Source organism: Cololabis saira, chromosome 24 (genome assembly GCF_033807715.1).
Source record: "Cololabis saira isolate AMF1-May2022 chromosome 24, fColSai1.1, whole genome shotgun sequence".
Classification (NCBI taxonomy): Eukaryota; Metazoa; Chordata; class Actinopteri; order Beloniformes; family Belonidae; genus Cololabis; species Cololabis saira.
The window spans coordinates 23,357,794-23,374,759 of record NC_084610.1 but is presented as its reverse complement, the minus strand read 5'-3'; the positions used below and the strand labels follow the sequence as shown (position 1 = coordinate 23,374,759).

At 39.8% G+C, this 16,966-nt stretch overlaps 1 protein-coding gene across 1 annotated transcript in view; it reads left to right on the top strand.

Annotated features, from left to right (window-relative positions):
- LOC133425283 (runt-related transcription factor 1-like) overlaps positions 1-16,761 on the top strand; it is a 30,936-nt gene extending 14,175 nt beyond the window's left edge. Inside the window, 5 exon segments of the mRNA XM_061716038.1 lie at positions 302-406; positions 3,084-3,266; positions 12,775-12,921; positions 16,258-16,570; positions 16,572-16,761. Of these exon segments, the coding sequence (XP_061572022.1) occupies positions 302-406; positions 3,084-3,266; positions 12,775-12,921; positions 16,258-16,570; positions 16,572-16,761 (938 nt within the window).
- The last annotated feature ends 205 nt before the right edge of the window (positions 16,762-16,966 follow it).

Below are 16,966 nucleotides of genomic sequence, written 5' to 3'. Positions count from 1 at the left end.
AGAGTGCAGGTTTACTCGTAGTTCCTAGAGTATCTAAATGTAGATTTGGAGGGCGGGCGTTCTGCTATCAGGCACCATTACTATGGAACCAACTTCCAATCTGGGTTAAGGAGGCTGACACCACCTCCACCTTTAAAAATACCTTACAACACCATACTAGAGAATGCTTGAGTACAAATACTAAACACACACATATATATATTTACATACATACACATACACACACACACACGCCAGCGTGGTCCAGGGCCGTAATCTGCAGAGCATTGAACCAACATCTTCTTCTTCTCCTGTTTTCCAGGGAAGAGCTTCACCCTGACCATCACGGTGTTCACCAACCCCCCCCAGGTGGCCACGTACCAGAGGGCCATCAAGATCACCGTGGACGGGCCCAGAGAGCCAAGACGTGAGTCCTGACCCCCCCACACTAACATCCTGACAGGGAGTCCCACAGGGATCAAGTCAAGGGCCCATTTACCTTCATTGGACTCAAACATGCCCATCTCTGGTTACTAATGTCCTCCTCTATGGTTTTTACATTGATTTTCGCTCTTCAGGCTTAAAACAGATCAGGGGATGGACCATCATGTATAGCAGTGGTCCGCAACCTTTTCTGCACCGCGGACCGGTTTAATGTCTGACAATATTTTCACGGCCCAATCTAAAGATGTATGATAAAAACTAAATAAAATGACCGGCATTAAAAACTGTGGTATTTTCGCTATAGTAGTAGTAGTAGTAGTAGTAGTAGTAGTAGTAATAATAATAATAATAATAATAATAATAATAAAACATCATTTTTGAAGACATAAAATGAAATAATGGAAATTGTAAATTACCTATAATATCAGTGTTTCTATACATGTGTTTTTATGTTTGTTTTATCATTAACGTTATTTAAAGCCGGGCTTTTATTTTATTGTTATACATTAAGTAGACCGATATTTACTGCTTTTATTTTGAAGGCGTCTCACCGAGACCTCGTCAACATCCGGCGCTTCGGACTTTAATGGTAAAAGTTTAACGGCAGTAGAAAGTGTGTCTGAAAGACTAAACTAGTGTCGGGAATGCTAAAGTGGAGCCTAACTGACACAAAAAGCACCTGCTGATCAGGATTTGTGTAGATTTTATACCGTATTTATGTCCAGCTTGAGTTTGGTCCCTCATGTATTGTGGTAGCTTTATTGCCAACCGAGCAGCAGCTGCGTCGGTCTGTATTTAAGTTAAACTTATATGAATGTAGAAAGACTAACTATTTTATTCCTTTATAGCTCTTACGGTGTGTTTGCTTTGTATTTACATCCAAGGAATAAAAACATTGTGAACCATCAGTTTGAGAGTCAACCATCATCAGTCGGGGATGAAACAGAAATTATTTTTTAATAAAAAAAATATATATATATATTTTTTTTTTTTTTTTTTTTTTCTCTCTGTGCGGCCCGGTACCAAATGACCCACGGCCCGGTTCCGGGGGTTGGAGACCACTGATGTAGAGGAAATACGGATCTATTTCCAATCTTTTATAGAAGATCGTTGACCAAACTGTTAGGCTGATGGTGATTAAGGAGCTTTCACATCTGTCCCTTTTGGAGCAGTTGTTTCGAAACAGGGAGCGTTTCCCCCTAAAGATCGATTCATTTGGTACATGTGAACACAGCAATCTCACTTGGATGCAGAACAAAACAAGCGAGCCGGAGTGAGAACATAATCCACACAGAAACACACAGAAACAAACTAGCCACACTCGTTTACGATGGTACAGAAGAGGAAACTCCTTCATTTCTGACCAATGAGAGAACAGTTGGTTCATGACATTTGTTAACAGCTTTGAACCGCTACAGACGCTTGCCTTGTGAACACAAACAAAAAACGAAACAACTGTATCGATTTAGCCCCTGAATCGGAACAAAACAAACGGGCCGCAGGTCTGAAAACACCCTCAGTTAAACTGATCAAAGTGGAAACCGCAGGAAACAGCTGTCAGTCTGTCAAGATCAGGTTATTTATTGATTCAGATCCAGCTCTAAATCTCAGACTATAAAACTAGTCCACCTAGACACATTCAGGCCTAATCTGGGCCGGTTCTGCCAACTATCATGACGACCAGAGGTTCTGGGAGGCGTCTAGACTGGTTCCTACGTGGGTCATGTGGTCCAAATATCATTAACCAGCCTCGATGAGGGAGGTGTGGACCAGACCTGGACCACAGGTCCAAGAAAACACGGACCCGGGTCTTTCTGGGTGGGCTTGAAGTTTAAGGTTGAAGTTTGGTGTTGGAGGAAGCAGGTGGATTCTATGGAGGAAGCGGATTAAACCCTGACTTCCTCTCTGGAGGGAGGAGGAGGCCAGACTAGGGCTGGGCGATATGGCAAAAAAAGTGATCACGATTTTTTTTCCCATATTGAATGATCTCGATTTTTAAATCACGATTTTTTAAATCAGAAGATCCCCCCTCCCTTCTGGAATAAAATAGAAAGAAACCAGAGATTAGTTGTTTTTTTATTAACAAATAAAGCAAATAGCATGTTTTAACAAGAATCCAGAATGCTACCAGTGGTACCCACCGAAAAAAAAACTAGGGATGCACCGAAACGAAAATTTGAGGCCGAAACTGAAGCGGAATAAATTTCGCACGCACGCACGCACGCACGCACGCACGCACGCACGCACGCACGCACGCACGCACGCACGCACGCACGCACGCACGCACGCACGCACGCAAGACGTTGTCTTGTAGTTTTATTCTCTCTGGTCACGCTTGCTCCCACCAGTGCATGGGAGGCAGATGTGACTAGTTTACTGCCTATGGTCATGCAACTTGCCGCAGCATGTCATGCATGATCAATTAATGCAGACAGCGCGGTGCCAGGAAAGCGGGTTGTGATTGGTTGTCGTGCACTTTGCTGCAGCATGTTTTGCACGTGATCGAGAAAGTAGACCCACAGCTGATCACCGTGATCGAACTTAGTTTGATCGCGATCACAAATCGAGATCGTATAATCGCCCAGCCCTAGGCCAGACCCAGACCCCCCCGGTCCCGGTCCAGTTCCTAGTTTCTAACGGTTCCACCTGGTCTCTTCCAGGTCACCGGCAGAAGCTGGACGAGGTGAAACCCGGGTCGCTGGCCTTCTCCGAGCGGCTGACGGAGCTGGAGACGCTGCGCCGGAGCTCCATGAGGGCCACGCCCCCCCACCACCACCACCAGAACCACAACGCCGGCCGCCAGCCCGGCGGGCCCTTCTCCGGCCCCGCCCAGATCACCGCCGGTAAGACCCAGACCCGGGTGGAACCGGGACGAACAGGGCCGGACCGGCGGCTGGTTCTGGTGAAGCCCCTCGGGGATTGTAGCACCTATAATGTAATAATTTCCTATAATGTAATAATTTCCTATAATGGAATAATTTCCTATAATGTAATAATTTCCTATAATGTAATAAATTCATGAAAATTTTATAAAATTTGCACTTAACTCAATTAAAAATGTAATAAAACCCAATAATGTAATAACTTCACCAATAATTTAATAAAATATCTTAATGAATATTATCATAAAATTTTTACCAATAATGTAATACCTTATTACATTATTGGGAATTTATTACATGGAACTCAAAGTCTGCAATTTAACCCAATAGTCATTCTGGTGTTTCAAATCCAGTGTATAAAACATTCTTAAAACACAAAATGTAGAACTCTGGACTAAAAATTAACATATATATTACATTATTTATCAAGTATTACATTATCAGTTTTGGAAAAAAAAAAGACCCACCTGAAAATGTAATAGGTCAGAATTTCACCTTTTTCCTTAATATTTCAATTTTATTCATGCAATTTTGACTTTTTTCTCGATATTTTGACTTTTTTCTCGACCTTATTACATTATTGGGAATTTATTACATGGTACTCAAAGTCTGCAATTTAACCCAATAGTCCTTCAGTTGTTTCAAATCCAGCGTATAAAACATTCTTAGATACTTAAAACACAAAATGTGGAACTTTGGACTGAAAATGAACTTATATATTACATTATTTGTCAAGTATTACATTATCAGTTTTGGAAAAGAAAAAAAAGACCCACCTGAAAATGTAATTTTCAGGATATTTTATTACATTATTGAAGTTATTACATTATTGGATTTTATTATTATTATTATAATATTTATTTTATTATTTATAAACGAATAAGTCTGGAGCCGCAAAAAATGAAAAGTCTTGTATCAGCCTTAGAATGAAGACAAATGGCGAAAGGGGAAATGTCGAAAAAAAAGTAGAAATATCGAGAAAAAAGTCGAAATGTTGAGAAAAAAGTGGAAATGTCGAGAAAAAAGTCAAAATGTCGAGAAAAAAGTCGAAATGTTGAGAAAAAAGTCAAAATGTTGAGAAAAAAGCCGAAATGTCGAGAAAAAAGTCAAAATGTCGAGATTAAAAAGGAAAGGAAAAAGGTAGAAAAAAAGAAAAGTTATTACATTATTGGATTTTATTACATTTTTTATTGGGTTTAGTGCAGATTTTATTAAATTTTCAGGCATTATTACATTTTTAGGAAATTATTACATTATCGGTGCTACAGGGATCCCCAGAGAGCTGAACCCGGGTTGATTGGGGTCCCAAATACCTCAGACCTGAACCCCCCAGAAACCTCTGGAGTCGTGGTGGAGCGGGTCAGAAACTCCATGACCCGAGACCGTCATGATGACATCACAGCATGACGGTCTCTGGATCTCAATCAGGTCCAGGTCTGGACTCGACCCAGGTCGGTCCAGAACCAGGATCCTTCCATCCTTCATCAGTGACGTAGATCTGCTGTTCGGGGTCATTTCCTGTCACATGACCCACGGGTCTGAGGTGGTTCTGCCCACCGGACCCAGCCTGAACCGGGTCTCCGCCAGACCCCCTGACCCCCCCGGTACTGGTCCAGAACCGGCCCGTGTTCCCCAGACCTCTGGTTCCTCTCTGTGGTTTCAGGCTCGTCCCTTGTGGTCCGTGTGTGTTGCTATGGAGATAGAACAGTCTCATAATTCACAAATGCACAGGCCGATCAATAAAAATGCAAAACGCAGATCCACAAATGCACACGCCGATCCACAAATGCACAGACCGATCCACAAATGCACAGACCGATCCACAAATGCACAGACCGATCCACAAATGCACACGCCGATCCACAAATGCACACGCCGATCCACAAATGCACAGGCCGATCCACAAATGCACACGCCGATCCACAAATGCACACGCCGATCCACAAATGCACACACAGATCCACAAATGCACACACAGATCCACAAATGCACAGACCGATCCACAAATGCACAGACCGATCCACAAATGCACAGACCGATCCACAAATGCACAGACCGATCCACAAATGCACACGCCGATCCACAAATGCACACGCCGATCCACAAATGCACACGCCGATCCACAAATGCACACGCCGATCCACAAATGCACACGCCGATCCACAAATGCACACGCCGATCCACAAATGCACACACAGATCCACAAATGCACACACAGATCCACAAATGCACAGACCGATTCACAAATGCACACGCCGATCCACAAATGCACACGCCGATCCACAAATGCACACGCCGATCCACAAATGCACACGCCGATCCACAAATGCACACACCGATCCACAAATGCACACGCCGATCCACAAAAGCACAGACTGATCCACAAATGCACAGACTGATCCATAAATGCACACGCCGATCCACAAATGCACACACTGATCCACAAATGCACAGACCGATCCACAAATGCACACGATGATCCACAAATGCACACGCCGATCCACAAATGCACACGCCGATCCACAAATGCACACGCCGATCCACAAATGCACACACCGATCCACAAATGCACACGCCGATCCACAAATGCACACGCCGATTCACAAATGCACACGCCGATCCACAAATGCACAGGCCGATCCACAAATGCACACGCCGATCCACAAATGCACACACAGATCCACAAATGCACACGCCGATCCACAAATGCACACGCCGATTCACAAATGCACACACAGATCCACAAATGCACAGACCGATTCACAAATGCACACGCCGATCCACAAATGCACACGCCGATCCACAAATGCACACGCCGATCCACAAATGCACACGCCGATCCACAAATGCACACACCGATCCACAAATGCACACGCCGATCCACAAATGCACAGACTGATCCACAAATGCACAGACTGATCCATAAATGCACACGCCGATCCACAAATGCACACGCCGATCCACAAATGCACACACCGATCCACAAATGCACACACCGATCCACAAATGCACACGCCGATTCACAAATGCACACGCCGATTCACAAATGCACACGCCGATCCACAAATGCACACGCCGATCCACAAATGCACACGCCGATCCACAAATGCACACGCCGATCCACAAATGCACACGCCGATCCACAAATGCACAGGACAAAATTCTCCGCTGTTTCTCATCATCAGTTGCTGGAGGACTGGGGATTGTTAAGAACCTCACGATTCGATTTCGATTCTTTAGGTTTCGATTCAATTCGATATCGATTCGATTCGATATTGATTAAGTAAGATGTAGAAATACACAAATACCTGTTGGCCATTTTTCTTTATTCTTTATTTTCATGCCTATAACACGTGGCCTGTTACTTCACATAGAAATTAACTGAGCAATTAAACTTAGCAGCACCATAATGGCTCACTTGTGCATTTGTACTGTAATACAAAAGTTAAAATAAAAAAAAACACATGCCAGTTCTGTGTCAACATGATCAGCAGGTTTGTCCTGTTGCTGTTGTGGCACAACTTAAGCTGCTTTCACATATTGCGCGGTTTGCGCCGCGCCCACTGCCGGGTCGGCCCAGATGTCGTCACAGCGCGGCACGGTGAAATTAAAAAATGTTCAATTCGGGCAGGCAGGCATGGCGCAAACGCCGTGGAAGGCGCGGCTCATGCACGCTCATAGCTCAGCGGTAGAGCAGTCCGCTCTTGCACCGCGGCACATAGATGAACGGGAAAGCCGGCGGCGGTCTGCGTTTTGCGCTCTATGTGAAAGGGGCTGTACACTCCTCCCTACTTTTGTCCCTTTCTCGTGTTCCTTCTTTAAATGGGAATCCCATGATTCCAAACGTCTGATCTGACAGATTTTCCATTTGCCATCGTCGCCATTTTATTGTTGTTTGGTCGCGGCAGCCGCTGTCCACAAAACGCACACAGCGCCCCCACTGGCCAGGAGGTGAACGCAGCTCAAACAGCAGGTGTATCTGCCCCTTTTAATCTACGGTGGCCGAGACCCGCCATTGCTGAAAATAAAAGTAACGCTGCAAACAGAAACAAACACTTCTGCAAATAAAATAAACGCTTAGAAAATATAAAGAAACCCCGCTGCAAATAAAATAAACCCTGCTGCAAATAAAATGAACCCTGCTGCAAATAAAATGAACCCTGCTGCAAATAAGATAAAAAAACGACGCAAATAAAAAAGCCATAACGGAAGTGAATTACTGGGGACTATTTTTGCCGATGCACCAGTGTTGCACATTAAAAATTACACGTAGCGACGTTGAACACTAACCTTTTCACTTATTTTCTCGTTCGTTGTTCTTCTTATTCCTCGCTCTTCTTATTTCTTCCTTTTCACTTACGTTCTCTTCATCTTCTTCTTCTCCTCTCACGTAAAAAACACCGGTGCATCAGCAAAAATAGTACAGGGTATTTCACTTCCGTTGTGGCTTTTTTTATTTGCAGTGCTGTTTATTTTATTTACAGCAGCGTTTATTTTATTTGTAGCAGGGTTTCTTTAGATTTGCAGCATTTTTTTTATTTGCAAAGCGTTTATTTTATTTGCAGTGCCGTTTCTTTTTATTTTCAGCGTTTCTTAATTTGCAGCTGCGTTTGTTTCTGTTTGCAGCGTTAGTTTTATTTTCAGCAATGGCCACCGTATTAATCTGATTGGTTTACGAGTAAATCGTCCCCCATGTGGGGTGCGCTCTTATGATTGGCTGAAACAAAGGAAGATGCAGATCCTTCTGTGTTAAAAAAATGGTTAATGGTTTGACACACGTCAGGGGAGTCTTAAAAGTCACACGCAAATGCGGCGCAGCTCACAGACAAAAAAAAAAGTTTGTAAATCAGGTTATATTTGTGTGTGCATCAAAATTACACTTGTGTATCTTGTGTGAATTGTTCTGTGTATTTGTGACTTTTGTCCTGTGCATTTGCAGATTGGCGTGTGCATTTGTGGATCAGTCTGTGCATTTGTGGATCGGTCTGTGCATTTGTGGATCGGTCTGTGCATTTGCGGATCGGTCTGTGCATTTGCGGATCGGTCTGTGCATTTGCGGATCGGTCTGTGCATTTGCGGATCGGTCTGTGCATTTGCGGATCGGTCTGTGCATTTGTGGATCGGTCTGTGCATTTCTGAATTTTGTCCTGTGCATTTGTGGATCGGCCTGTGCATTTGTGAATCAGTCTGTGCATTTGTGGATCGGTCTGTGCATTTCTGAATTTTGTCCTGTGCATTTGTGGATCGGTGTGTGCATTTGTGGATCGGTGTGTGCATTTGTGGATCGGTCTGTGCATTTGTGGATCGGTCTGTGCATTTGTGGATCGGTCTGTGCATTTGTGAATCGGCGAGTGCATTTGTAAATCGGTCTGTGCATTTGTGGATCGGTCTGTGCATTTGCGGATTGGCGTGTGCATTTGTGAATGATGAGACTGCTCTAGCTCCGTGTGTTGCGGTTGCCGTGGCGACTCCACGTGGCACCGCCAGGTCTCCCGGGCCGGCGCTGCCGCCGAGCCGGAGAGGAAGTTCTCGTTCCTCCAACAGGAAACGAGAGTCAGCTGACAGGAAGTCGCTCTGAGAAACAGGTTTCTTCAGATCGAACCCCGAACAGCTGAAAGGTTTGATTCATTCGTAGAAACCGTTGGAGTCCAGACCTCAGACCTCCGGTTTCTCTTTCGGTTCCCTCTTTTCTCTCCTTTCCTCTAAACCCCCAGAGAAACTTTCATTTCTCATTTCATATTTGTCTTCCTTTCTTTCACTTCTCCTTTTTCCAACTGAGTAATAAATACTGTACAACAGGAGCAGGTCTGCAGGTCTGAACCCCAAAACAGTAAATAAAGTAATGAAATATACACAATTTATGCAATTATAACTGAAAACTTTAATGTTTTCATACCTTTAAACATTTTTAAAGGCAAAAACATGGCACCAGTTATTCTCGTGTCCAACAAAACATTCCTTTTTTGGGGATAAACACACAAGTACCAAAAGTTGTAATGTAATGAAGAAAAAGAAAAAGATCTTTAGACATACGAATCAATTTTTAGGAATTAATATGAGAGTTGATTTAGAATTGTAACCCAGGCCGAGTTGTAGGTCACTTTTCTTTCAGTTCCTCAGACAATTATGTCAAAGTTCAATTCCAGGAACCAGATTTTCTCACGGACGCAATATTGAACCTTCATGACCATAGATTAGTCTAAGAATGTTTACATTTCTGCTATTCTGCCGGTTTATGGAGTATTTTTATTTGCTAGGCATCAATACAACCCAGATAAGCAAATATTTAATAATCTGGATGTTAAAAGTCCAGACTAACTAAATAACTGCTAAAATGTGCAAATAACTACCAAAAAAATGTAAATGTTTTTTTATTTTTACACATATTTTTCTAAATACAGAAATCCCACAGCTAGATCCTCAAAACTGTCAATGGAAAAAAGTAACACAGAAGCTTTTCAGACCACAGGAAGTTTATCTGGAATGAATTCATACTTTAGTTTTTGAAATACAGTAATTCCTGGTTTTTCGCGGGGGTGACGTTCCAAAAAGAACCCGTAATAAGTGAAATCTGCAAAGTAGTAACCTTTTTTTTTCTTTACAATTATTATACAAGGCTTCAAATTGCGGAGATCAGCCCCGCCGCGACCCGAGTAATTGGATTTGAACAGGAGAAAATGAAAAATGATTGTGAAAAAAAATACAACAAGTACAGTAGGACAGATTTCACTGCTCTTCTGAGCCGCTGCATCTCGACTCTGTAGCGTCTTTTTCTCCTAAAGCCGCGGTGCAGGAGTGTTTTTACCAGAGAAGAAAATAGTTATAGGTCGTTGTTGTCACTGTTTTTTCTTCTAGGCAAAAAGATTCTTATAAACCGACATGCCACCATTGGTATGTTTTAGACTGTAATGAACGATTCATCAAATGGTCCCGTTCTTGAGCTGCTGCTGAAGCTCATTGGCCGTTCTCAGCTTGTTGCTAAGCAACCAACGTTATTGATACAGGAAGTGAAGAAGCGGGGAGACTGTTTAGCCCAGGGGTGTCAAACTCATTTTTCTTGGCGGGCCGGATTTGACCAATTTCTTTCTCGCGGGCCGCACGCTCAAAATAACAAAAACGGTGCGAATTTTTTTTTTTTTTCTTTCTTTTTACTATTTTTATCTAATCCAATATCAGTTTAGTTAATTTTAAAAGAAATATGCACTTTGTTTACACTCTAATTATGTAAAATATATTTCTTCAGGATCTTTTCTTGAAATTTCTCGTTTTTTTTTCAAATTATGTATAAGATACTTTTAATATCATTTTACAAAGATAAACAGAAACAAGTATGTTTTTTTTTATATTTTGCTTTTTTATAGGAAATTTAATTAAAAGCTAAATCTTTCTTATTACATCTGAGAGTGTTTCTTTGTGATTTAGAGATTTTTCCAGTACAATTAAGTGTATTTATTTTTAAAAATTGGCGCGGATATTTACACCAGTGCGCCGATTTTTCCTGCGAAAATATATAATAGTAGTCAGTTAATAAAAATAAACGACCGTCTACAAAGAAATAAAATCAGCAAATGCATTCTAGAAAACTAAAAAAGTCAAAAACTGCTCTATTTTTGGAATAACGATGGATTTGTAGAAGAAATATATTATCTGATATGCTGCGATTCATGCCAATTATTTATGCCTTCCTTTTTAGTAAATTAACATTTCGTTTTTTTGCGTTGGAAACTTCTCGCGGGACGCATGAAAATCTCTCTCGGGACGCACGTTTGACACCCTTGGTTTAGCCAATCAGAATGCAGAACTCGATGCACAATGTAAATCCGTGAAGCAGCGAGACGTGAAAGGAGAACCGCGGTATAGCGAGGGATTACTGTACATCATTTTATATATTGCGTTTAGATATCACGTCTTCATCTGGCGCTGAACTCAGCTTTGCTCACGGTAAACCGTTATGTGTGCAGGGGTTGTATAGTGAGTGTGTAGTGTATGGTGTGTGTGTGTGTGTGTGTGTGTGTGTGTGTGTGTGTCGCTGAGTAATTTTTCGTGAAAAGCAAATTCAAACCGACTAGTTCCCCAGGGAAATGACGTCACCTCCCTTTTCGTGGGAAGTGGCAGGAATAAATACTGTGAAAAATTCCAACTTGACGACACGCTGCCAATGTGATGATGTTGTCGACGTACGTCAACGTAGGACATAAAGTGCCATGTCAATTATGAAGATTTCTGCAATTTGACTGGATTATTATGGGATGTTTCCAAATGATTTACTGGATTAAACCTGTAAATGCAGGATATGGAAGTGAAACTTCCTGTTTAACCTGCAGAGAGAATCATTGCTGTGTTTTATTTGGTTGTAATTGTACGTGTTCAACGGGAGCACCGGCGCTCCGACATGTCTTACAGCCGATAATAATAATAATAATAATAATAATAATAATAATAATAATAATAATAATAATAATAATAATAATAATTGAAGTGTGTTAATAATTAAATAATAAATAAATATTACAATTACTTAATTACTTAATATTACTTAAGCGTCTTTGAGTGCCCTGAAAAGCGCTATATAAATAAAATGTATTATTATTATTATTAATCATTAAAGTGTGTTAATAATTAAATAATAAATAAATAATAATAAATAATTAGTGTGTTAATAATTAAATAATAAATAAATAATAATACATAAATAATAATTCGTGTGTTAATAATTAAATAAATAAATAATAATAATTAAATAATAATTAAAGTGTGTTAATAATTACATGATAAATAAATACTACATAAATAAATAATTAAAGTGTGTTAATAATCAAATAAATAATACTTAAAGTGTGTTAATAATTAAATAATAAATAAATAATAATAAATAAATAAATAAAGTGTGTTAATAATCAAATAATAAATAAATAATAATAAATAAATAATTAAAGTGTGTTAATGATTAAATAATACATAAATAAATAATTAAAGTGTGTTAATAATCAAATAAATAATACTTAAAGTGTGTTAATAATTAAATAATAAATAAATTATAATTAAAGTGTGTTAATATTTAAATAATAAATAAATAAATAATTAAAATGTTTTAATAATTAAATAAATAATACTTAAAGTGTGTTAATAATTAAACAATAAATAAATAATAATAAATAATTAAAGTGTGTTAATAAATAAATAATACATAAATAATAATAAATAAATAATAATTAGTGTGTTAATAATTAAATAATAAATAAATAATAATTAAAGTGTGTTAATAATTAAATAATAAATAAATAATAATACATAAATAAAGTGTGTTAATAATTAAATAAATAATAGATAATAATAAATAAATAATAATTAAAGTGTGTGAATAATTAAATAATAAATAAATAATAATACATCAATAATAATTAGTGTGTTAATAATTAAATAATAATAATAATAGATAAATAATAATAATGACTCTCTGTCCCCCCAGACTCCCGGCAGATCCAGTCCTCCCCCTCCTGGTCCTACGACCAATCGTATCCCTACCTGGGCCAGATAGCCACGCCCACCGTCCACTCGGCCAATCCGCTGTCTCCGGGCCGATCCTCGCTGGGAGACCTGTCGTCCCGGCTCTCAGGTAAGACCGGCAGTGGGGGAAAAATATGATAACTTTTTCATTTCATGTTGTAATAAAGCCGCTTTTCATAATAAACTACCCCAACACATTTTGTAATAAATTTTGCCGCATTATGTAATATGTCAATGTCAAGGTCAATTTTATTTACCATATTTTCTGGACTATAAGCTGCACCTGCATACAAGCCGCATCCGCTCAATTTAGACATTTCTGTTGTTAGATTAGATATTTACTACATGTACAGAAGGATTCTGAACTGTAAATGATGTACATGTTTGTACCTAAATAGATCTTTCCTAACAGTGTCTTTTAACACGGCAGCAACTTTGCTGATTAAAACGGGACAGAACCAAGAGAAAATAACCGCTATTTATTTATCTATTTATCTGTTTGAAATCTGCTTCTACTTCTATCTGCTAAAGAAGAAGTAGCGTATTCTTCTTTGCATTTATTTTGTCTTAGCTTTGATTCTAATTCCGGTTAGAGCATTTATCGAAATGTCGAGAAAAAAAGTCAAAATTTTGAGAAAAAAGTCAAAATTTTGAGAAAAAAGTCAAAATGTCGAGAAAAAAGTCAAAATGTCGAGAAAAAAGTCAAAATGTCGAGAAAAAAAGTCAAAATTTCGAGGAAAAAAAGTCGAAATGTCGAGAAAAAAGTCAAAATTTTGAGAAAAAAGTCAAAACTTCTAGAAAAAAAGTCGAAATGTCGAGAAAAAAAGTCAAAATGTCAAAAAAAAGTCAAAATGTCAAAAAAATGTCAATGTTGAGGAAAAAAAGTCGAAATGTCAAGAAAAAAAGTCAAAATGTCGAGAAAGTTATCCATTTATCTGTTTGAAATCTGCTTCTACTTCTATCTGCTAAAGAAGAAGTAGTGTATTCTTCTTTGCATTTATTTTGTCTTAGTTTTAATTCTAATTCCGGTTAGAGCGCCCCGAGTGGTGGAAGAAAAATCCACAGAATAGCTGCACCTTTGTATAAGCTGCATGGATGAAAACCTATGGAAAAAGTAGCGGCTTATAGTCCAGAAAATACGGTATATAGCACATTTAAAAACGACCGAGGTCGACCAAAGTGCTGTACAGTAAACATTTAAAATGAAACGATACCAAAAGAAAATACAGTACAGAGTGTAGAAACAATAAAATCAATTAAATCACTAACGTACTAGGATGGTCAATAAAATAGTAATAAAAAATAGAAAATAGACGGTAAAGAACAGACACACAAAGTGCACAATCACTTCTCACAGATGTAGCATGTAGCTATTTACCGTACACCAAAAGACAAAGAAAAGAAATACGTTTTCAAAGAAGATTTAAAAACCTCTAGTCTGAGCAGATCTAATGTTTAGTGGCAGATATTCCACAGCTTAGCTTAGCTTAGCTTAGATTAGCTTAGCTTAGCCACCGCAAAGGCTCGCTCACCTTTGGTTTTGAGCCTGGATTTTAGGACGTTTAAGTTATTAAATTTTGAGAAGATTATTATAAAATGCACTTGCAACTTTTTTATATTCTAGAAAATGTAATAACATGGTGCATTATGTAATAAAAATTCTAAAGCAGAGTTTATTTGTTTGTTATTGGCCTATATCAGGGGTCTTCAACCCGCGGCTCTTTAGCGCCGCCCTAGTGGCTCCTGGAGCTTTTTAGAAAATGTTTGACTTTTTTTTTGTTCTTTTTTTTCTCTTTTCCTTTTTTTCTTTTGTTCTTTTTTTTAATTCTTTCTCTTTTTTTCTTCCTTTTTCCTTTCCTTTTTAATCTCGACATTTTGACTTTTTTCTCGAAGTGCATAATAAATACATCTTCCCCCAGTTCTAACTAATATACAAACATGCACCATGTGTTTCTTCATTCTAATTCTGATACAAGACTTTTCATTTTTTGGGGCTCCAGAAATATTTGTTTTTTGTGTTTTTGGTCCAATATGGATCTAAAACATTTATGGTTGCCGACCCCTGGATTATAATTCCAAACTTCAAATAGGCAACTAAAGTTGTATTTGGAGTTTTACATACATACATACATACATACAGTACATACATACATACATACATAAATACATAAATGTATTGGGCTACGTAGCTCTGAGGGAAATTGCCTTAAAAACAACAAAAGTCACTCTTGTATAAATTAATTGTTAAACCAACAACAATAATAGGTTTTATTACATAATGCACCATGTTATTACATTTCCTAGTGCAGGGGTCGGCAACCATAAATGTTTTAGAGCCATATTGGACCAAAAACACTAAAAACTAATATGTCTGGAGCCGCAAAAAATGAAAAGTCTTGTATCAGAATTAGAATGAAGAAACATGGCGAAATGTCGAGAAAAAAGTCAAAATGTCGAGAAAAAAGTCAAAATGCTGAAAAAAAAGTCGAAATTTCGAGAAAAGTCGAAATGTTGAGAAAAAAGTTGAAATTTCGAGAAAAGTCAAAATGTCGAGAAAAAAGTCGAAATGTCGAAAAAAAAGTCGAAATGTCGAGAAAAAAGTTGAAATGTCGAGAAAAAAGTCAAAATGCTGAAAAAAAAGTCGAAATTTCGAGAAAAGTCGAAATGTTGAGAAAAAAGTTGAAATTTCGAGAAAAGTCAAAATGTCGAGAAAAAAGTCGAAATGTCGAAAAAAAAGTCGAAATGTCGAGAAAAAAGTTGAAATGTCGAGAAAAAAGTCAAAATGCTGAAAAAAAAGTCGAAATTTCGAGAAAAGTCGAAATGTTGAGAAAAAAGTTGAAATTTCGAGAAAAGTCAAAATGTCGAGAAAAAAGTCGAAATGTCGAAAAAAAAGTCGAAATGTCGAGAAAAAAGTTGAAATGTCGAGAAAAAAGTCAAAATGCTGAAAAAAAAGTCGAAATTTCGAGAAAAGTCGAAATGTTGAGAAAAAAGTTGAAATTTCGAGAAAAGTCAAAATGTCGAGAAAAAAGTCGAAATGTCGAAAAAAAAGTCGAAATGTCGAGAAAAAAGTTGAAATGTCGAGAAAAAAGTCGCAATGTCGAGATTAAAAAAGGAAAAAGGAACAAAAAAAGAGGGAAAAAAGGAAAAAAAGAAGAAAAAAAAGAAAAAAAAAGGTCAAACATTTTTGAAAAAGCTCCAGGAGCCACTAGGGCGGCGCTAAAGGGTTGCCGACGCCTGTCCTAGAAAATAAAAAAGTTGCAAGTGCATTTTATCATAATCATCTTAAAATGCAATAACAACATTTATTACAAAATTGGGCAGTTTATTACAAAATGAAATGAAAAAGTTATTACATTTTGGACGTTTATTACAAAAAAACGCAGCTCAACAGGGCTCCTAACCTCTGACCTCTGACCTCTGACCTCTCCCTCTCCCCCCCCCCCAGGGCCGGACCTGGCGGCCTTCGGGGATCCCCGCGTGTCCCTGGACCGGCCCTTCAGCTCGCTGCCGCCCCTGCCCGAGTCCCGGTTCCCGGACCCGCGGGTGCACTACCCCCCCCCGGCGGCCGCCTTCAGCTACAACCCCCCGCACAGCTCCGTGGGCATCACCATGGCGACGGCCATGGCCTCCACGCCGGGGGGCCGCTACCACACCTACCTGCCCCCGCCCTACTCGGCCAGCGGGCCCCACCAGGCCCAGGGCGGCCCCCCCTACCACCTGTACTACTCCAGCGCCACCGGCTCCTACCAGTTCTCCATGGGGGGGGGGGGGCCCGGGCCCCTCGCCCCCCAGGATCCTGCCCCCCTGCACCAACGCCTCCACAGGCTCCGCCCTCCTGCACCCGTCGCTGCCCAATCAGAGCGAGGGGGTGGGGGTGGAGGCGGAGCCTAGCCACAGCTCCTCCCCCTCCAACATGGGGGGGGCCGAGGCCGTGTGGAGGCCCTACTGAGGGGGGGGGCCTCAGGGGGGGCCGAGGGGTCCTGGGGGGGACCTCTGCAAAGCATTAAATATCAAATTTATCACCTGGCTTGGTGCAAAATTTGGTGCCTTTTGGGGAACTATCAAATATGGACCAATCAGATGAAGGGGGGGGTGCGCTTTTTGGCATCAAGCGTCGCCACGGTAACGCTTTTGACTGAGAAAAGTAGTGCGCG